Source organism: Quercus lobata, chromosome 12 (assembly GCF_001633185.2).
Source record: "Quercus lobata isolate SW786 chromosome 12, ValleyOak3.0 Primary Assembly, whole genome shotgun sequence".
Taxonomy (NCBI): Eukaryota; Viridiplantae; Streptophyta; class Magnoliopsida; order Fagales; family Fagaceae; genus Quercus; species Quercus lobata.
The window spans coordinates 1,656,938-1,679,322 of record NC_044915.1 but is presented as its reverse complement, the minus strand read 5'-3'; the positions used below and the strand labels follow the sequence as shown (position 1 = coordinate 1,679,322).

Genomic DNA, 22,385 nt, shown 5'->3' with positions numbered 1-22,385 from the left:
TAAGAAAACTCGCCATCTCATTCTATACAAAATCATGCTTGGCGAATAGCCGTATAGGTAAAAACTTTGCTTCTTGAGCACATGTTCAAATACTTCCAGATACTGACCTTATTGTGAAAAGTTCAAGATAGTGTAATTCAAAGAGAGAGAGAAGAAAATTGTGCATCTAGTTTAAATACAAGATATGATGTATAAAATTTGAGCAAAATATACACGTAAATTGCCTATCACAGATCTGTACAACTACACTGGAAATTGAGCTTCACCCTTGGTACCTGAAGCTGAAAATTTGAACTTCCAACACAGTTCCAGATTCTGATGAATTCATCTCTACTCCAACATATGCCCAAAAAAAGACCAGGAGATGTGTGGCAAATATCCATCAAGTAATCAAGGGACATGGATGTAGGGCTTCCTTTCACATTGCACGCTTGTATTAATGGGGCAGCGGCATAGTTGAATTACAAAAGTATGTTAAAAATAGGGGTCCTAGCCTGTAACACAACCAAGGAAATTAATTAAAATATAACAGAAGAACAGCTACAATTTAGAGTTTCTTATGACTTCTCCCTACCTCTGTATGGACTGGCTTCCCATTAGCAATTCTAATCTTAAAGTTTGAGATTAAAGAAAAAAAAAAAATATATATATATATATATATATATTTTTTTTTTTTTTAAATCCTCCATTACAATTAAAATAATAATTATGATAGGCTTGGGAGAGAGAGTATTCCAGCCAAGAAACATCCCTAGAAAAATAAATCATGCAATAGCATTTCCTTAACATATGCTTTAAGTGATTTGCAAAGGGTGTGAATTACTTCCAATCAATTTTGAATTCTTACATCTCTTATCAACTCAGTTCATGATGCAGGACAATCAAGAGAAAAATAAAAGAACAAGAAAATTAAAAGATAAAAACTTAGGGGTGCTTGGAATCAGCACCAAGAAAAAAAAAAACTTATAGGAATCAGAACCCAACTATTGGAAAATCTCCAATATGTCATGACTCAATCATCTAATAAAACATACATAAACCACCTGAAGCCTTTATATAGAGCTTGCAGGAATAAAAATTCATAAACCATATAACTAACTCTAAACTAATAACAATCTAAAAGGCTATCCTTTTTTGAAGACAAGGAGAGACCCTTAGACCTCTTAAAGTTGTTTCTTTTCGGTGCTTTGTTTCTTTGGGCTTGTATTTGGGGTTGTACGAGTTGTATTTCTTTGTCTGAGTTTTTACTCTCTCTTTCTTTTAGCTCTTGATTTGGTTGTATTTTTCCTTGTTCAGAGTGTTCACTATCGTGAACATGATGTTCAGTTTTTTCAATAAAAGTTTTATTACCTATCAAAAAAAAAGGCTAATCCTTATCTAATCATCAAAACCTTATTTGAACTCAAAATAAAATGGAATCCTAAACTATCTAACTAAATAAGAAACCCAATCTAATAAGGTGTACCGTCCTCATCAGTTCATATTTGACAAATCTAGAATGCAAGGGTATATAATAAATTTTAATTGATCATTATCCACTAAATTAAATATTCACCGATATATATCTGCCATATTAAATACTCCCAAGGGCTAATTATTTACAAGCAATGATATTAAAGACAATGACAACAAGTATTCCAGCTTGATCTGCAATATTGTTCTTGGTAAACAAACCCATTTTCATGGAAGTATTTGTGCTTTAATGAAAGCAACTGTTTCATTAAACTAAAATCTTTGTGCATAGGACCCAATTGATGAACTTAAAAAGATTTAAGTACCCAATTATATGTGATTTCAGGTATCTCTCTAGTATCCTACCTGCGTGTACTTGAGCAATTTCCTTACCTTCTAATAAAATATATTGCCAAAAAATAATAATAATAATAAGCTAAGGTACCTGATTAAAAAGGTTAACTAATTCCAGGGCTGTGACAAAGAGACACTTGGTGTAGATGCTTCCAGTCCTTGTTTGGCATGAATAGCAGATTTGAGCACATTGTATTGCTCCATCACGACATTATAGACAGCTTGTGTGTATAGGTCCTTAGCCTGCTAAGGTGAACAGCCAGCTCTTTAATAATCAATCAAAATAAAATCATATAAATAATGTGCATGATGCTCTTAGGCAACCAATACGAGAAAGACCAGTATACTAAATGGAATGTAAATTTCAGGAACCATTTATTAAACCAGGTAAGAGAGAGACCAGTATACTAAATGGAACCAACCTCTTCGGGGTTTTCGCAGGCAGTGGCAATATCAGAGAAGCTGATGCCTGGTGACACTGATAATCCAACCCCATGAAATGAGATGACTCTTTTCTCTCCAATTTCCTTTTCTACCTGGAAACAACAAATATTCTTCACGGCAAACAAAAAATATAACAGAGAAGATGCCAAGTCAAAGACAAAGGGATACCTGGAGTGGAGGGGGCATTATGTTGTGGCACAATAATGCCATTGGATATATATGCCCTGGGGTACCCGAGTGTTCTACTAGCCTTCTCATATTGTCCACTGAAGAAGTATCAAAGGGTGCCTGACCCCCTTATATCAGTATAGAAGAATTTAATGACATTACAAAAAATGGAAATAAAGGGGATAACATGTCATACAAAAAGAACTCCAAATATATATATGAACTAACTTCTTTGGCCAGATAAATAACATATTAACTTGTTAATTGATTGCTTGTGTAGATGTGATGGGGAAACTGTGGACCATCTTTTGCTCCACTATAACTTTGTGTGCATGCTTTATGGAGTGAAGTTTTTTTGTTGTTTGGGATTCAGTGGGTGATGCCCAAGACTTTAGCGTCTCTACTGTTTGCTTTGAGGAATTGGTTGGGGAAACAGTTTTCAAAAATTTGGAATATGGTATCAGCGTGTCTCATGTGGTTAATTTGGTAGGAACATAATATACGTATTTTTGAAGATATTGAGAGCCCAATAGATCTGGTGAAGTCTTTGCTAGTTGGGACCTTGTTTGATGGGTCTCGTATTTGGGGTTTTACCCTTGGTCTAATTCTTCCTCAGGTTCTAGAATCAATTGTTTTCTTTTCTCCCATCATTGGGAGGTTTACTTTACTTGCATCTCTCAAAGAAGGTTACCTAGAATTTTAGCAGATCACTTTCCTATTCTGTTAGAGGGAGGGAATCAATAACATGGGCATAGACCCTTTTGTTTCGAAAACATGTGGTTAAAAGCATAGGGTTTTGTGGAAAAGGTGAAATCTTGGTGGGAGGCTTATTGTTTTCAGGGGACTCCTAGTTATATTTAGGCCATAAAGTTTAAAGTGCTAAAATCGGATTTAATGCAATGGAATGAAACAGAGTTTGGCAATGTTTCAACAAGGAAACAGAAATTGTGGAGGGAGTTGAATGATGCACGAACTGCAAAAAAAAAAAAAAAAATTTAATTTTATATTGGAAGTCAACTGTATTTTTACTATTAGTCCATTGGAATTTATTTTAGGTATAATTAGTTAGACTATCATAGAGCATTTGAAGGTTAGAGAGGCCTTCAACGGAGTTGAAACTATTCCTTCTGCATGCTTTGTTTGACTGAATGGCTGTGTTATTCAACCATTCATGTTCTACTTTTCTTGCTTTCATTGGTAGTTGGTCATTTTCTTGACTTGGTAGCTATCTTTAGTATATTTCTTGTCTATTGACGGACTCTTTTTTTATTTAATACAATTTTATTAGTCATAAAAAAATAGCTAATTAGGCTACTACTATTCTATCTAATTTGCTAGAGTCAATATTATTTTCATAATTCAATAAATGGGCTTTGGCACACATCAATTAGTGTTAGAGTTTAGTCCTTGGAGTGTATATAAGCACTGTACCCCAATGCAGAGAGCTTGACCTGATTCATGAACTTCCATTGAAATTTTCAAATGGCTTGGTGGTGATTTCAAGCAAACCTAAGTGGTGAAACATAGAGTTTGTCCTGCTTTTCTTCCTAAATCCCTAAACAACTTCTACAAACCTTGTTCAGCACCCTACCAGGGTCACAATGAAACTAACATTAAGTTCCAATATATTTTTACCTAGACGTATCTTTTTTACATAGATGTATCCTAAAAGGCATGAGAAACAAACCCAAATATATTCGCAAAGAAGTATTGAAGATGAAAAAACTTACTGGATACCAGTCTTCTGTGTGAGGATACGGTCGGTCCCTCCCACCACTCGGTGCAATCCATATAAGTTGTGATCCACCCCTGTATCAGGAAGCACCTAAGTGATAGAAGACCAGAATGGAGATTTTCCAGAATTTATAGAAAATCGACCATCAAACTAAGAAGCATGCTCTGTATTGAAGTCATATAAGAGAATAAACACAATAAACATCTAGACACTCGAGCAACAATAACAACTTCCCTACTTCTATAAGCAATAGTAAAAAATTATATGCTCTAAGTTGAAGGATTAGGATGAGCTCAGATAAAGCCATAAAGGGACAAAAAGGAGATCATTATACCAAAAGATAGAAATCAACAGAGAAAGTATGTGTGAAGGTGTATGTGGGTGAAAGCGTATTGCTTATACCTAATCAACAATTCCAAAACTTTTTTTTTGATAGGTAATCAAAGATTTATTTAATAAAAAGGACACCATGTTCAGTTGTTCACAATGGTGAACACTTAGAACTTAAAACGAATACAAGTACCTTAGGAAGAGATACGAATAGAAAGAAGAAATTCAGAAATGGAAATACATTGTGCAAAACCCCAAATTTTACCCCACTTAAATAAGGTCCCAACTAGTATAAGCTTCAAAAGATCAATTGATCTCACAATATCTTCAAAAGTACGATTATTACGCTCCCGCCAAATTAACCACATCAAAAAAGCTGGAACCATCTTCCAAATATTAGAGGAATGCTTCCCGGCCAATTCCACCAGCCAAAAAGAAGGGAGGCTACTATCTTTGGCATCACCCACTGGATTCCAAATATCAAAAAAACTTCACTCCACAAGGCATAAGCAAACTTACAATGGAGTAGAAGATAATTCACAGTTTCCTCATTACACCGGCACATGCAACACCAATTAACCAGTGGTAATCGCCTAAGAACCAGATTATCAATGGTAAGAATACTACCCCTAGCTATTGTCCATAAAAAGAAAGACACCCTTTTAGGTACCTTTGTACTCCAAATGCTCTTCTAGGGAAAAGAAGTGGAAGAAGAGCCATCCGGATCAGCTAGCAAGTTATAGTAAGAGCGAACATCAAAGGCACTAGAACGATTCAACTTCCAAGTCAACGAATCATCTCTCTCACCCCTTGGCATATTAGAATAAAGATGCTTAAGCAGAGAATATGCTCTCTCTACCCCCCTTTCATGAAAAGCTCGATGGAACTGTAAATTCCAGCTTCTATTACCCCCTTCTAAATTAGAAACAACCAAATCAGAAATCCAAGCTCCTTTGGAAACAGCACAAGCAAACAGATCTGGATAGAGATCCTTTAGAGGGATAGGCCCACTCCAAGGGTCATACCAAAAACGAATACGGTGGCCTTTCCCTCACAGCATACTCCACCTGTCTAAAGAAACTCTCAGCTCTTGCTCTAATATTCTTCCACAGTCCACAACCATGGGTCCCTCGAACATCCCTAGTACACCAACCCCCACTATCCACTCCATATTTGGTTGCTATAACCTGACACCATAACCTGTGATCTTCTTTCCCAAAGCACCATAACCACTTATCAAGCAAGGCTTGATCAAACAACCCCACCCTCCTTATCCCCAAACCACCTTCCTCCATCGATAAACAAACTTTCTCCCACGCGACTAATTTAGAAGTGCTAATAATATAAACATTACACTTCATTGAATGAAATATGAAGAAAATATAGTGGATCGGTGTTGTAAGTGTCAGTGTAGTGGGCAGACTGTTGACCATCATTTGATTAATTGTGAGGGGGCTTATTAGTTATGGAGTTCTATTTTTAGATCTTTTAGTGTCTCTTGGGTTTTACCATAGAGGGTTTTTGATCTTTTGGTTGGGTGGAGGAACTGGTTAGGGAAGTATTGTCAAATGTCAAACATTTGGAATTTGGCACTGCTGCGTATGATGTGGATCATTTGGAGGGAGCATAATAATCATACAATTGAGGGCTTGGAGATTACAGGGGAGCACTGCTGCTCGTAGGGACTTTTGATGCAGAACAAGTAGGAAAATGGAGATAAAAGATGCATAAAAGGAACAAACAAAACAAATCCTAGGCTTCACCGCCTAGAATCTGCCTACAAACCCTAGGCATCACCACCAAACAAAGAGAACAAAGAAGGAGAAATATTCTTAACTCATCATAAAATTCATATTCAAACTCATCTGCCTCTTCTTGATTACAGGAGTACTAATTAAATAGGATTTAGACATTACACCAATATGGAAAACATCTAATTAAACCCCTTAAAACCCTGAACATTAATAACCAAATTCAAAAACAAAATTCATTGCAAATTAAAGAATAAAATTTTGGCTCCCTACATCAACTTTGTTTGATTGGTCTCATGCTTGGGGACTCACCTATAGTGATTCCATTCCAATGTTTATAGATTCTCTTTTTTATTGTACATAATTTTTTGTTTATAATTCTTTTCGCTACTTTGTGCCTCTTTTTGCATGAAGTAGTCATTTTTGCAAAAAAATTTCTCTTACTTATAAAAAAAAAAAAAAAAAAGGGTTTACTCTGAAGAAAGACAAGAATGAGTAAAAAATATAAATGGCAAAGATACCCATGATGACCAGAAATAAGAAATAAAATCCAGTTGTACTTATTCCTTATATGCACAGATATCATATCCATGATTTCAATCAGACAAACAGAGCAAAGAAATAGAGATACCTTAAACGTAAAGCCATTTCCTTCAAACTTCGCGTGTTTGCTTTTCTTTTCATCTCAACAAGCTCAGGAATATCAGTCAAGTGCTTTTTCGAGTACACGCATATAAGATTCCTAGGAAAATTTAAAAAGGATGATAACATAAAATTCATGAAACTTTAAATGGGAACTGGAGCATGATAACTATATGATATATCTACAAATTTCAAAATCACCTTCCAATACTGAAGGGTTTGCAAAGAGGATCTATTAAAACTCTATCCCCTGCTACATAGGTCTGCAGTACATGAAGTACAAATTTGTTATGCCAACATTTCCAAATGCACAACAATGGCATCTGTATTTGAAAGGGGAAAAGAAAAGTTTCACCATGTTCTCAGCAATACGCGGGTTTGTTGCTTCAAGCAACAATGCAATGATAGCAGGGTCAGCTTCAGTTTGGTGGTTTGACATCAAGACAATATTGTGACCCTGCAATCAATCATAAGAGTTACTTATTACATCCCAAAAAAGCCACTTCTACATCAAGAAATATTTGAAGATTAAATACTGGCAAGCATAAAAAATGCTTTAAAAATAAGCACATATAACAGGCCATTAAACAAGCAGATAATTCTTTATGATGTTCGATTTCTTCACCCATCACTTGAACAGGCATTGATCAATAGAACTGTGAAAAACATATTGGGACTGGTTGAGACAGCTAGCAATAGCATACAGCATACCAGAGAGACATCTGGGCACTCTTACCATCCAAATCTCACACAACTAATGCACAAAAGCAATTGGGACAGCTAGCATCAATGCTAAATGCTAGCCTTAGTCTCATAGCCTAGAATAGTAAAGGAAGCACATTGCAGAAAGATTCTAATTATGAAAGTCCCCCATACAACTCACACCAGTTACTTTGAACAGTTTAAGCCTTTAACCCCAAACTAACCAACCAAGAACAGCTCTCAATTTCATAACACAATCAACCCATAGACCAGTGGAACTAAACAAAACCTGCAATGAAAAGCTAATGTTGGTTCAGTTTTTTTGATAAATAATAAACTTCATTGATAGAAATAACAAATACAAAAAACAACGCAAACAAGACATGTACCAAAGAAAGTATGAGAACAATAAAAAAACTAAGTGTAAAACTACATCTATAAAGCATATCAGACAAAGAATTAAAAGAGAAGAGACCCAATGCATTTGTCCACCCTAACAGAAGAATGAAATCTTCAAGTCTTGAATCGATCTTTCGGTTCCTTCAAAAATCTGAGCATTCCTCTCCCTCCATATACACCACATCAAACAGTGGGGGACCATTATCACCCCATTTCCATGTCTTCTAAATTTGCCTGGCCAACTAGCTAGAAACTCCACTACATCCTTTGGCATAACCCAAGTAACCCCAAAAAGTGTAAATACCATACGCCACAACTCTGGCTATTGGACAATGCAAGAGTAAATGATTAATAGAATCCCCTGCCCTCTTACACATGCAACACCAGTCAATAACAACAAGCCTGGTTCTCAAAAAAATAAAAATAACAATAAGCCTACGCTTCCTCAAGTTATCATGTTGGTTCAGTTATTGAAGTAGCCTGCCTAAAAATTTTCCTTTTCAAAAACGCTACATGGTAAAAAGTAAATACTGACCACATTGAATTTTTCTTTTTAGAGTCATGCACATACCCTATGTTCATCATACCCAAAATCATCTATAAGACTTCAGCATGCACATCTACTTACTAGCTTAAACAGCCCCCATACAAACACATAAAAAAAAAAGCACAACAAACTAGGAGGAAGCTACATTTTTTTAACTTGGCAAGAAAGAGATAACTGAAAAGAATTCAACTATTAGCTGCAGCGTATACAAAAATAAACTGGAATATTGAAAATAGGAACCTGCTGAAGCTTCTCTTCCATTTCATAGAAAAGGGAAATGTTGCCAACATATGAATTTCTGCATCAAAGACTATAAAGTCAGAGCTAAGGTAAACACTAGGGGTCCCAAAGCACATGAAATTCTCAATACGTGTTGATTGCAAAACAGTAGCCACTGGTTTCAGAATTAGATTACAAGTTAATTATTCCAGTAAATTCCATTATAAGTAAGCAGGATAAGAACAGAAGACTTGAAAGAAAAGAGAACGCTAAACTTTTACATCCATTAAAGATGAGAAGCTGAGTACAGTGCTGTGATGGAATGCAGAAATAGACAACTAGCTCTCAATCAGAGCAAAGATCTACAGGAGGATTCTCTGTTTCCAACTTAATCATCTAGTGTGAATCTGAGATTATGCGACATCTACGCATACTACAATGATCACTCATATGATGAGAAAGCTAGACAGAAGCCTACTTAGGGTGAGTTTGGCATCAGTTTTAAGTTTTAGCTTTTAACTTTTAACTTTTAACTTTATGTACAGCTTTTTAAAACCTCACTTTTTCCCGCTTTTACTCACAATTTCAAATTTTTTCAAGGTACAAGTATACACGAGCACACTTTCAGCAAAAAGTTTTCAACAAAAAGCTAAATAAGCTGTTTCCAAACAGACCCTTATTGTGCAGATGGAGGGTATTCAAATCCCAAAACCACTACCAAGACATGCAAACCACAACCAAGCAACATCAGCTTTTGCGTTTTGTTGTACCTTTTTAAGACAACTATGAGGCATCACAATATGTATTTATGTAAATGCTTGCATGCTCACAAATATGGGCACTGTAAGCATTCTAGAATTGGTCTAAATCCTAAGGAGTTTAAAAATACAAAGCTGCTACATTATCACTCTGTTATCTAAACAACACATTGGATTAGTCATACTTATGACATGAACATTATATTGAAAAAAAAAAAATCTAAAAGAAAAAAGGTTAATCACAGAATCCACCCTAAACTATGGGGACACTTCCAATGTCCACTCTAAACTAGAAATTATTGCAATAACACCCTAATTTGATATTAATATGCAATTTCCATTTCACCATCCAAAATCAACATAAAAAAATAACAAATTAATGGGCTAATTTGGTCGTGAGTTGCAGAAATATGTCAAAATTAACAAATCAATTCCCATTAATTTGTTATCTTCACCTTAGAGCCCACTAATTTGCTAATCCTAACATTGGTGATGGATGTCAAAGTGGACATTACAAATTAATCTCAAATTAAAGTGTCAATCGCAAAATTGTATAGTTTAGAGTTTAAAGTGGATAGTCACAATTAACACCAAAAAAGAAAAAACCAACCAAACAAAAAATAATGAAATAAACAAAAATGGTAAGAGATTAAAAAGGAGGTGAACAAATGTGCAACTCATTACTTGATCATAGAAAGCAATAAAATAAGAAGCAAATAGCATACATGAGTTATGTACTTCAATACATATATATGAACTTGATCCACTTAAGATCCTAAGCACACTCAGATAATAACTCAACAATACCATTTCCCAAGTAACGAGAACTAATTTAAGATCTTATAGCCATCAGACATAACTCCCAACAAATAATCTCTACATTAAGCGTCTTTGTTTATCATACTTAAAGACCACATGTACTTCATGAAACAACAGATATTCAGCAACCACATGCATATTAATATAGAGGAATGACATATTACTGATATGAACGTGTAGAAAAACATAAAACGAGTGAAATCTTCAATTTCAGGTAGTTGATTGAAAACCAAATCAAGATTTGTCAACAAAACCATATGGGGAAAGAAGCACTAATTGTCACCTCACCTGTAATCAACTAAAGGACGGATATAATTTTGACCAAACACGTAGTAGTCAAAAGGTTCTCTCAGTGCTTCGTGAAATGGTTCGAAGACAAAAGGGTCCTGAAAAAGTACTATAATATTTCATACAAAGGATTCATAAAAACTGATAACTTGTATCCAATATCTGACTTATCAAAAAAAAAAAATCTGCAGACTGGAGATGGACATATTTTTTAAGCTATAAAAACATAATGATAGAGTAAATAGTTAAAAATTACCTCAACATCATAGAACATACGATCAAACGCAATAGCCATATTTGACAGTACTATCTCATCTGCCCTTGGATTTCCACTTTGGAAAACCTGAAACATGACAGCTCACAAATTTAACTTTTTTAAAAAAAATTATTGGTAAGTTACATAAGCACCCATTGGGTCCTTAACCTTCCACCTGTTCTTAAAACGGGGAAAGGTACAATTTGAGCTATAGCTCATGAACACAGCATGTTGTATAAGGGTGCATCAGTATATTAAATTTGCAGGATAGAACCCTAAATGAGGAAAACTTGTCTTTGTCCTTGTAAAGGAAATTTGAAAAATAATCCTACACTAATTGCATGTTCTCCAACATTCAGAAGTTTTAAATAACAATAAAGCATGAAACCAAAATACAATTTTAGCTAGAAGTAGCATTAAGTGCAACAAAATAATGAGAACAATCATTGGTACAGCAGTCAAGGTCACATAAATTATCAAATATTTGACAATTTACAATAAAAAAGTAGCATTACAGAAGCTTCAACTATGGAACTGATCATGACATTATCCAAATTGATTAAATATGGATATTATGATTACAGGGTGAATCATTTTAAAAAACCATGATTGCCATGGTCTTTACCCTCATTAGTTAAAAGCATAATTGACTAATCATAACTTGTGACAAAAACAGTAGAAGTAAACTGTTGATGCAGTTGCATAAACAGACAAGCCCACCAAAATACATGTCAATCACATATGCCATAAACAAAACTAATCGACACTGGCCAACATTAGGAAATATTGGAAGATCAGAAGAAAACTTCAAGCAAATAGATTTAAGAATTAGCATATCAGTTACTTTTTGTTAATCGTATACAGGTCACATGATCATGAGAAGGTGTAGAATGATGAAGGAGACTTTAGGTCCAGCTTTTCTAATAAGTACTAACCATCTTTCAGGTAAAACTTAGTTTTTTTAGGTTATTTGAAGTCTTAAACTTGTTTTGCACGTTCTCCATATATCAATCACAGCATATTTGCCTTAATGTTAAAAAGTATTTCATTTGTGCGCACACACACATATGGGCTGCCACAGAGTGTCAACTAGAATAGAAAGTGACTTCTTTCTTAATCAAATGAACTTGGAAGAAGGGGAAAAAAAAACCCTTTATTTTGAAGTTTTAATTGCATATTCAAGCATTCATTTAATATCAAGAAGTATTACTATTACCTCATTCATGATTGCATAGGATTTGCTCCAATTATAAACGACAAGCTAGAGCTGAAAACTATATTAAAATTGGGAGTTAGATTGTATATTTAGTTATGTACAACTGAATGGTTGTACACAGTATACTGCCATACACTTCTTTATCCCCGGAAGATAGGAGTTAGATTGCATATTTAGTTATGTTCAGCTGAACAATTGTACACATTATACCACCACAAATTTCTTTATCCCTGGAAGATAGGAGTTAGATTGTATATTAAGTGATGTACAACTAACCAATTGCATACAGTAAACCACCATAAACTTCTTTTTCCCAGGAAGAAAGTTAAAGCATAATGCCTATGCATTTTACTTAAAGGGAAAGGAAGAGAAAAATACCAGTGGTTCTAGAACATATATGAATTTATACTGTAAAAAATGAGTAAAGGAATATTGATTTATTACTCCATTTTTATAATTGTGGAACAATTCTTCCATCCCCAAAGCAACAGTTGAAGGCAGTCACGCACATATATGGGCCATAGAATGTCAGCCAGAATAGAAAGTAGTTTCTTTAATCAAGTGAACTTGAATAAAAGAAAAATACTCTATTATGAAGTTTTAATTGCACATTCAAGCATTCATTTGAATCAAGAAGTGTTTATATTTTCTCTTTCCCGACTGCATAGTATTTTGCTCCAATTATAAGCAACAAACTAGAAGCTATAAACTATCTTAAAATTGGGAGTTAAATTGTATATTTAATTATGTACAACTGAACAATTATACAAAGTACACCACCATACACTTCTTTTTCCCTGAAAGATAGGAATTAGATTGTATATTTAATTATGTACAACTGAACAGTTCTACACATTATACCACCATAAACTTCTTTTTCCCAGGAAGAAAGTTAAGACATAATGCCTATGCAGTTTACATAATGGGAAAGGAAAAGAAAAATACTAGTGGTTCTACAACATATGTGAATGTAATCTGTCAAAAATGAGTTAAGGAATATAGATTTATTTACTGCATTTTTATAATTGTGGTACAATTCTTCCATCCCCGAAGCAACACTTGAAGGCAGTCTTCCTGTTTCTCTTTCCTTCGTAATTCCTGCCAGCAATTCTGCAGATAAATTTCAACATAAGTCATTAAAAAATGTAGGAGATAAGAACAAAAAAAAAAAAAAATACAGAGACCAGAAAATCTAGAAAAGAAAAACAAAAAAGCCTAGCATCCACTTTAACCATCCATGAATAATAGTAGTATGAAAAGGTTGCTTTGGCAGCTCTAGAGATTTGAGACAAGGGGATCCGCTGTCTCCCATGTTATTTTTAATTATGATGGAGGTGTTTAGTTAGATGGTGAAGAGAATGGAGGGGGCAAGATTACTTAGTGGCTTTAGGGTAGATGGCAGGAGGGGTAGAGGGGAATGTGTTTTGCATTTGCTGTTTGCGAATGATACCATTTTGTTCTGTGAGGCAACGGTGGAGCAAATCCTACATATTCGATTGTTGCTACTTTGTTTTCAAGCTATGACTGGTTTGAAGGTGAACGTAGCTAAGAGCGAAATGGTTCCTATAGAAGAGGTAAATAACGTGCATGCTTTGGCAGAGATATTGGGTTGTAGGGTTGGGTCCCTGCCTATGACTTATCTTGGTATGCCAATGGGGGCATCCCATAAAGCCCCCTCTATTTGGAACCCTATATTAGAAAAAATTGAAAGAAAGTTAGCAGGTTGGAAGAAATTGTATTTGTCAAAAAGCGGCAGACTGACATTGCTTAAAAGCTCATTATCTAGCCTCTCTACTTACTTCTTATCTCTTTTCACCATTCCTACACATGTGGCAAACAAAATTGAGAAGCTACAAAGGGACTTCTTGTGGGGTGACACTAAAACACATTTGTTGGGTTGGGATAAGGCATGCATGTCTATGGCTAATGGCGGTTTGGGTATTAGGAATTTAACCACGTTCAATAAAGCCTTGCTTGGAAAGTGGCTTTGGCGCTTTGGGATAGAGGAGAATAGGCTGTGGAGGAGGGTGGTAGCTTTGAAATTTGGGGAAGAATGGGGGGATGGACCTCTAAGTTAGGAAGGGGTACTCATGGGTGTGGTCTGTGGAGAAGTATTCGGATGGGATGGGAAATGTTTCACAAAAATGTCCACTTTAAGGTTGGGGTGGGGGTTAGAGTGAAATTCTGGACAGACAGGTGGTGTGGAGACCTTCCTCTCTAGTTGGCTTTTCCGATCTTGTACACTTTTGCTACAAACAAGGAAGCTTCCGTAGAATCTTCTTTGTTATGCCAAGGAGAGGGGAATAGGAGAACTTGGGATGTTCGCTTCATTCGGGGTCCTAATGATTGGGAGGCAGATGTGATAGATGAGTTCTTCCGATTCTTGGCTTCTAATCAACCCCTTGTAACTGAGGGTGATCGCATGAGATGGAAGTTGTCAAAGAAAGGGGATTTTACTATCCGCTCTTTTTATCACAAGTTACATGGTTCTTCTCCCATTGTCTTTCCTTGGAAAGGCATTTGGAAGGTTAAGGCACCCTGGCGTGTCCCTTTCTTTGTTTGGACAGCGGCATGGGATAGGGTTCTCACAGGAGATAATCTGAGGCTTAAGGGCTATGACTTCGTTGATTGGTGTATTATGTGTCGATGTTGTGGGGAGACAGTGGACCACTTCTTGTTACATTGTGGAAAGGCTTATCGGCTGTGATGCTTTGTCTATAGAATCTTTGGGATTTCATGGGTCCCCTCTAGTAAGGTGTCAGATCTTCTTTTTAGCTGGTGGAATTGGTTGGGGAAGCGTTCATCTCACATTTGGAATTTAGTTCCATTGTGTCTGATGTTGTGTGTTTGGAGGGAACGCAACCAGTGGACATTTGAGAATTTGGATAGATCCGATGACCAAATGCTCGCTCTCTTTTCTGGTTCCCTTTTTTATTGGGCTAGGGCTTGGGGACTCACATCTAGTGATTTTCTTCCGCTCTTCCTTAGCTCTCTTTTTCTTTGTTCTTAGTGTTTTTCTTCTTTTTGTTTGTACTTTTCTTTCTTTTCTTGTACGTTTGATATGCTAGTGTCCTTTCTTTGTTTGGACAGCGGCATGGGATAGGATTCTCACAGGAGATAATCTGAGGCTTAAGGGCTATGACTTCGTTGATTGGTGTATTATGTGTCAGTGCTGTGGGGAGACAGTGGATCACTTGTTGTTACATTGTGGAAAGGCTTATCGGTTGTGATGCTTTGTCTATAGAATCTTTGGGATTTCATGGGTCCCTTCTGGTACGGTGTCAGATCTTCTTTTTAGCTGGTGGAATTGGTTGGGGAAGCGTTCATCTCACATTTGGAATTTAGTTCCATTGTGTCTGATGTGGTGTGTTTGGAGGGAACGCAACCGGTGGACATTTGAGAATTTGGATAGATCCGATGACCAAATGCTCGCTCTCTTTTCTGGTTCCCTTTTTTATTGGGCTAGGGCTTGGGGACTCACATCTAGTGATTCTCTTCCGCTCTTCCTTAGCTCTCTTTTTCTTTGTTCTTAGTGTTTTTCTTCTTTTTGTTTGTACTTTTCTTTCTTTTCTTGTACGTTTGATATTCTAGTGTTTTTTGAATATACTTGTTTCTTACCTATCAAAAAAAAAAAGCTCCATCAAGCTTCACTCCACAGCCCTCACCCTCAAATGGATGGCTATTGCCTTGTAACAAAACACAGAGGAGAGGCCTTATGGGCTAGTTTATCAGTTCTACCAAATCTCCAATGCCAACCACAAAGAACCACATTGTCCAGGCTAGTAACAACCCTCAAAACCAAGGTAATCCAAGTGCATTCACAACTGACAGGCTAAGCAGTTTATGTTCATACCCAAGAGCATTCTATTCATTTATTGTGAATGAGTTAACTGAATTTTTATATGTCCTCAATAACTTAGATAGATATCAAATAGTGTTAATCAATGATTATTTAAACTGTCCCCTTATTTATTCTCAGCTCTCGATAAGCCAAAATACTGAACAAAGTTGGCTTCATGAACCTCCCTTCTTTATTTATTTTTTTTTCCTTGTCTAACCTCTGTTAGAAATTAATTACTTTCCATTTTTATGTGTTATCATGACAAACCGAGAGAAAATTAATAAGAGTAAGGGCCAGTTGGGAGGGCTCAAGAAGCTGCAACTGCTTTAAAAAAGCAACCCTTGATCTGGATTTCAAACCTAAAGAGACCAAGCTGCTTTATGAAATCGACAAAAAACTAAAACACCCTTGAGTTACCAAACAGTCTACCAGTAGCTTTTGCTAATTAAAAGCTCAAGCACCATCGGAGAAGCCCAACCAAAAAGGCCTAGAGGATGGGGACAGTTTTTTTTTTTTTTTTTGGAAAAGCAAACAAAGGTCAACTTTCTTCAGGCCTCTAAATCCAGAATTGAATACATGGATCAGCCTGGTAGAAGTCAAGATTCAATAAACCAACCTTAGACGTTTTAGTCTCAGACCCTAGTGCATGGTACAACAGTTACAGAAACAGACTTGAATGTATTCCCGACAAATATGGTAATGATATGTGCAGCCACTGTAAAAGAAAAACTTCATAAATAAATTTTATATATATATATATATCTTAATTTATTGGGTAAAGTGTCAGCCTGAATTATGGCTAAACAAATAACCAAACATAGACAATATTCAGGATAAAATAGGGTCCACGCCCAAAAAAAGTAATGTAAGGTCCAACTTACAGGCTGTATCTGTTCTAAATAATTTTCTTAGTTATAATTGAAGATGTAAATACTTGAATAGGTTTATTCCCACATTTCCCTGACATCCACTACAAAATAGCAAGCTTTGGATTTTTTTTTTTTTTTTTAAACAAATAGAGCAAGGTCTGATATCACCTAACACCTATCACCTATCATCAACCCTTTTTATAAGTATCATCGATTTCTCAGTCCTATATTTCAATTTAGGACAGTATTACTAAATGTTAAAGCATACAATGATTTATATCCATGATTACAATAACCACTAATACACAATACAACAAAGCGTGACTCATAAAGCTTAAAGCATAGCAAAATATTTTCTGACAAGTGGAAGTTCATCCCCTTTTGAAACCCACATGAAAAATTCTCTGGCATAAATGTCATTTAATTCAAAACTCTCTCTCTCTCTCTCTCTTTCTCTCTCTCATCTGTCATAAAATCCAAGCAGAACTCAAGAACCAATGGCTCGTACTAAACTCTCTTTACCCTAATGAACCAACAAACTAAAAACTCTCCCATCTATCTCTTGGAATTCAAAAATTATCGACTCAAAAAATGGCCCCGTGTTACCGGACCACTCATTATGGAGAAATGCAAATTAAGCGATCTTGGGGAGATGGACACAAATCAATGCTAAGATATACATAAATTACTAACTTAAATAGCATGGCCTCTTTAAGTATAGACATGTATCGCATTCATGTTTATACTTAAAAAGTAATAAACAATGTATAAGTACACAAAAGGGAATTTTGAGATAGGATTTACATAGATTTTGATAGGATAAGACATCAGCGTATTTCTAGAAACATATCTCTTTATTAAATCAAAAAACAGGCGTAATGAAATGCACTTTTCAAACAAAATCTCTTCATCTTCACTTAACATATTAGGCTTTTTTTTTTTTTTTAATTAAAGATGTAGCATATATTTATAAAATTCAACATATCTTTATTTCTTCCTATGCCTCAAAATGTAAATTTCAAAATGCACTCTATTTTACGAAACTAAGAGGAACTGAATATGAATTTGTCATCTCTGGACAATGATAACTAATTCATAAACAGAATCAATTATTTGTTAGTTACAAACACTAATCTGGTGCAACCGCATTTAGTTGCGTAACTGTTGATAAGAACTCGAAACGATACTGATAGAACACTGCAGTGATGCTACTAACCAAAAAAAAAAAGGAGAAGTGAGAGTAAAGAACAAAGAAAGTAATTAGGAATCTCAGTCTTTGTTAACTCCACCACATTTTTCTCAGCAGAAAAGAAAAGAGAAAGTAAAGAAATAATTTAGGCTGGCAGAAAAGAAAGAAGAGGGAAGCGAACCTTGTTCAGTGGTGGCATTGAGAAATGTGCGGGAGTCCTTGCTGGTTTCTCCGGACGAAGTAGTAGCCGCGGGTGGCGGCGCCGGCGACGAGGAGGAGGAGGAAGGCTCCTTGTCCTGTAGCATCTCCGCCGTGGCACTAGCTTTAAAAGAATGAAAAAGAGACGGAAATGGTTGTCTCCGAGTACAGAATCGCACAGAAAAAGAGAAAGAAACCCTAGCTTTGAGTGTGGTTGTGGATGTGAAGAATGTGGTGGTTGGCGGAGAAGAAGAGAGGATAAACATTTTTTTTTTTTTTTTTTTTTTTTTGTGGAGAGAAAAAAATCGGGGAAGAGTTTGGATTTGTTTCTACTTTCTAAAAGGTTGCTTATGTGTGAAGATTTTGAAGTTTGAAGATTGATTGAAATTTGATAGAGCGAAAGAGAAAGAGAGAGAGAGTGATGAGACTACTACCACTGGACTCACACTCTGGGAGACTAGTAATAATAGACTCCACAGAGCATAGAGTTTGGGATTGGGATTGGCGGGCGCACGTGCTTTTTTTCTTTTCTTTTTCTTTTTCTTTTTCTTTTTCTTTTTTTCTTTTTATCTTTTTTTGTCTAATATTATAATTTTTTTTGTGCACTTTTAGTCCCTATATTCTGCATCTTTTTCATTTTAGTTCCTACATTTTCATTTTATAACTTTTACTCCATAAATCAATTAACACATTCCATTTTAATCTTTACCATTACCCACTTAACAAAAATTACTAATGTGGCAAATGGAGCGCACTTATAGCACATTAAATGATGACGTATCCAATAAAATAATATTAAAAAATGTCACGTCAGCATAAAATAATTATTAAAAAAGACACATAAGCATCCACATTAACTTTTGATTTTGAAAATTAATTTATCTATTTTAACAAAATAAAAAATGGAAAAAACAAAATTAGAACCTAAAATACATGAATTTAGATCTGTCATCCTCTTCATCAAAAAGACAGAAGAGCACAAACCCAAAAAAAATGATACAAACCCATAAAATCAAACATAAGAACACAAGAAAATCAAGCCAAAAAAAAATCATAAATGAATATTGTACAAATAAAATCAATCCATTTATGTATATATACATAAACCAAGTTATCCAAAACAAAATCAATCCACATATACCAACACAAACCCAGCTCAACCAGACCCACACAAAGCAAAATTAAAATTAAAATAAGAATACAAACCCATATTAAATATAAGAACACAAACTCAGATTTTCTAGGATTTTCTTACCCTTTCTTGTCAACTAAACACAAATACAAACTGATCTCCAACAAGAACACCAAAACATCTCAAACCTAGCAATCAACGATCAACAAACCCACCCCCACAACCCACTCCAACAACAAACCCACCCTTGGACCCACCACTGGACCCAACTAACCACTGCTTCACAATCATCGACCACCACCACCGATTTTTGTTTCACAACTACCACCACACCAATCTCAGCGCCTCTCTAAACCCATATCAAAACTATAGAAGGTTGTGGAGAAGGGAGGAAACAAGGAGGGGCGAGCATTAAGGGGAATTAGGGAGGGAGAGACATCGGTCTGAGATAGAGAGACCCACCAAGAGAGAAAGACATCGATCTGAGCCACATAGAGAGAGCAAAGCACCGATCTGAGCGAGGAGCTTAAGGCATTTGGGTTTGGGTTTGGATTTGAGCAAAATCAAGAGATAAAGAGAATGGGTCAGTCAGAGAAAGAAAAAAAAGCACCACAACCAGTTGTGGTGGTGGTGGTGGCGGTGGCGATGAGCAAGGAGGTAGAGCTCGAAGCTTTTGGCCATGAACATGTTTTGGAAGAGAGAGATCTCCGTTTTTTGGAAGAGAGAGAAAGCTTGGAGAATCTTTTAGAATGGTTGGGGGAATCAGTTTTTGAGAAGGAAGTTTTAGGTTGAAGTTTTTTCTGGGTTTGTGTTCATGTGATTGAATATTTTGGTTTTTTGTTCTTTCTTGTTCATGTTTAAGATGAGACCAAATTTGAATTCATGTGTATTTTAGGTTCTAATTTTGTTTTTTTTTTTCATTTTTTTTTTGTTAAAATAGATAAATTAATTTTCAAAATCAAAAGTTGATATGTATGCTTATATGTCTTTTTTAATAATTATTTTATGCTGACGTGGCATTTTTTAATATTATTTTATTGGCCACATCAACATTTAATGTGCCAACAGTGCACTCCGTTTGCCACATCAGCAATTTCTGTTAAGTCAGTAACGATAAGGACTAAAATGAAACGCATTGATTGATTTAGGAACTAAAAGCGGTGAAATGAAAATGTAGGGACCAAAAGTGCATTTACACCTTTTTTTTTTTTTTTTTTAAAGTTTGTTTCGAAGATATGGATTAATAGGAGAGTGCCTTATTTTGTAGGTATTTTTTTAGTGGAGTTGGAAATATATTTTTAATAAGTTGTTTTCAAGTTTTATCTCTGTTAAACATAAAGTTTAAGAGTATTTCTGAACCACATAAAAATTTAGTTCAAAAAGGAAAATCCTCTTGCAAGTAAGTCTAGTGCTACAAATTTTTTCACAACTTTGCTACATGATAACTTGTGAATGGTGAAATCGTGGACTCATATGGGCCCACTATTTTATTTTCACCGCTCACAAATCGCCACATAATAAAATTAAGATAAAATTATGAAAATATTTATAAAATAGACTTACTATCCTCTTATAGGTAGTATATATGATTACAAATGAGACAACTTAGAAAAGGCAAAAAGCTGGAGATGGTTTTGGTTTTGGCTTTGGATTGAGAAAAAAAGGACACGTGGTAGATAATTTGAATATACGTGTAAGTCAACGGGGGAACTTATTGTGGCTGCCACACTCGCATTGAGGATCATTTCCCACTTTTCTATCTTTCTTCTTTTCTTTTTTTATTCTTTTTATTTTTATTAACACCAATTGATTTTTTATATAAAGAGAAATGATATGCCATTTAACCAGGCTCATTAAAGCACCCCTTAATCAACTCATAAAAATATAAAGAAAAATGATATGTCTATAATATTCTCACAATAAATTCTATGTAGCAAGTTGTTACAGGTTATTATTGGTGGGGTAGAAAAGTAATTTCACTGTTAGGTTCAAATTATAACCAATAACAACTAGCCATCTATGATTTATTATAAAAATATTGTGAACATAGCAGCTCTCAATTATAAAACACAAATGACAAAACCTCTTTTCATTTTCTGAGTCTTTGTCAGATGGTTGTGTGTAGCACAAAAGTTATTTTGAATTTCAAAGTTCATGTGATGGAGCCAAGCGATCAGAGAGTTAGCGCATAGCACACAATACAAAATGATAGTTAAATCTAGGGGTGTTCATCAAACCGCATGACTGCACCCAAACCGACCAAAACCGCTGGCAAAATAAAGTAACTGCATCGCACCCAAGTGGCAATGAACCGCACCGCACTGTGTGGTGCAGAATGCGGATTTATGATAAGAAAACCATATAAAATCGCACTGCACTACACTTATATATATTTTTATATTATATCAAATGCTTATTACTAATTTAATATTATATAATGTAAGTGGCTAGCCTAGCATTAGTGTGTTCCAATTTCACATTAAAAACAACTTCATTTTATTGTGAAAATATTATGGACGTAGCAACTCTCAAATATAAAACACACAAATGACAAAACCTTTTTTCATTTTTTGAGTCTTTGTCGGATGGTTGTGTGTAGCACAAAAGTTATTTTGAATTTCAAAGTTCACATGGTGGAGCCAAGCGGTCAGAGAGTTAGCGCATAGCACACAATACAAAATGACAGTTAAATCTAGAGGTGTTCATCAAATCCAATAACTGCACCCAATCTGACCAAAATCGTTGGCAAAATAAAGTAACCACATCGCACCTAAGTGGCAATGAACTGCACCGCACCACACTGTGCGGTGCGGTATGCGATTTTATGATAAGAAAACCATATAAAACCACACTGCACTACATTCATATATATTTTTATTTTATATTAAATACTTATTAGTTATTACTAGTTTAATATTATATAATGTAAGTGGCAAGCCTAGCATTAGTGTGTTCCAATTTCACATTAAAAACAACTTCATTTTGGTCAAATACAAAATTCAAAATTCAAAATCTCATTCACTTCCAAATACCCTCTCACTCTTAGTAGACATGACTAGCGGTGTATATGGTACAC

At 35.3% G+C, this 22,385-nt stretch overlaps 1 protein-coding gene across 2 annotated transcripts; it reads right to left on the bottom strand.

The window, feature by feature from the left end:
• On the bottom strand, positions 1–18,627 carry LOC115971078 (glycerol-3-phosphate acyltransferase, chloroplastic). Of its 2 annotated transcripts, none has more exons than XM_031090760.1 (13): positions 18,161–18,624; positions 13,093–13,190; positions 10,865–10,951; positions 10,609–10,706; positions 8,765–8,822; positions 7,232–7,333; positions 7,078–7,139; positions 6,866–6,976; positions 4,149–4,227; positions 2,419–2,538; positions 2,229–2,342; positions 1,898–2,049; positions 1–494 (listed from the first exon to the last, which is right to left on the bottom strand). In XM_031090760.1, the coding sequence occupies exons 1-12, from the start codon at positions 18,441–18,443 to the stop codon at positions 1,915–1,917; spliced, it is 1,347 nt and encodes a 448-aa protein (XP_030946620.1). In that variant the 5' UTR covers positions 18,444–18,624; the 3' UTR covers positions 1–494; positions 1,898–1,914. The 2 variants fall into 2 exon arrangements, with proteins under 2 accessions (XP_030946620.1, XP_030946619.1); XM_031090759.1 differs by having other exon boundaries at positions 55–494; positions 1,898–2,052; positions 18,161–18,627.
• Positions 18,628–22,385: the final 3,758 nt, after the last annotated feature.

Bases quoted from the DNA above. Each gene is read 5' to 3' on its own strand.
- LOC115971078 (XM_031090759.1), bottom strand. From the start codon at position 18,443: ATGTTTATCCTCTCTTCTTCTCCGCCAACCACCACATTCTTCACATCC. The intron at 8,823-10,608 runs GTGAGGTGACAA...TCTTTGATGCAG, and splicing joins CGTCCTTTAGTTGATTACAG to AAATTCATATGTTGGCAACA. The intron at 2,053-2,228 runs GTTGGTTCCATT...TGTTCACCTTAG, and splicing joins CCTGCGAAAACCCCGAAGAG to CAGGCTAAGGACCTATACAC.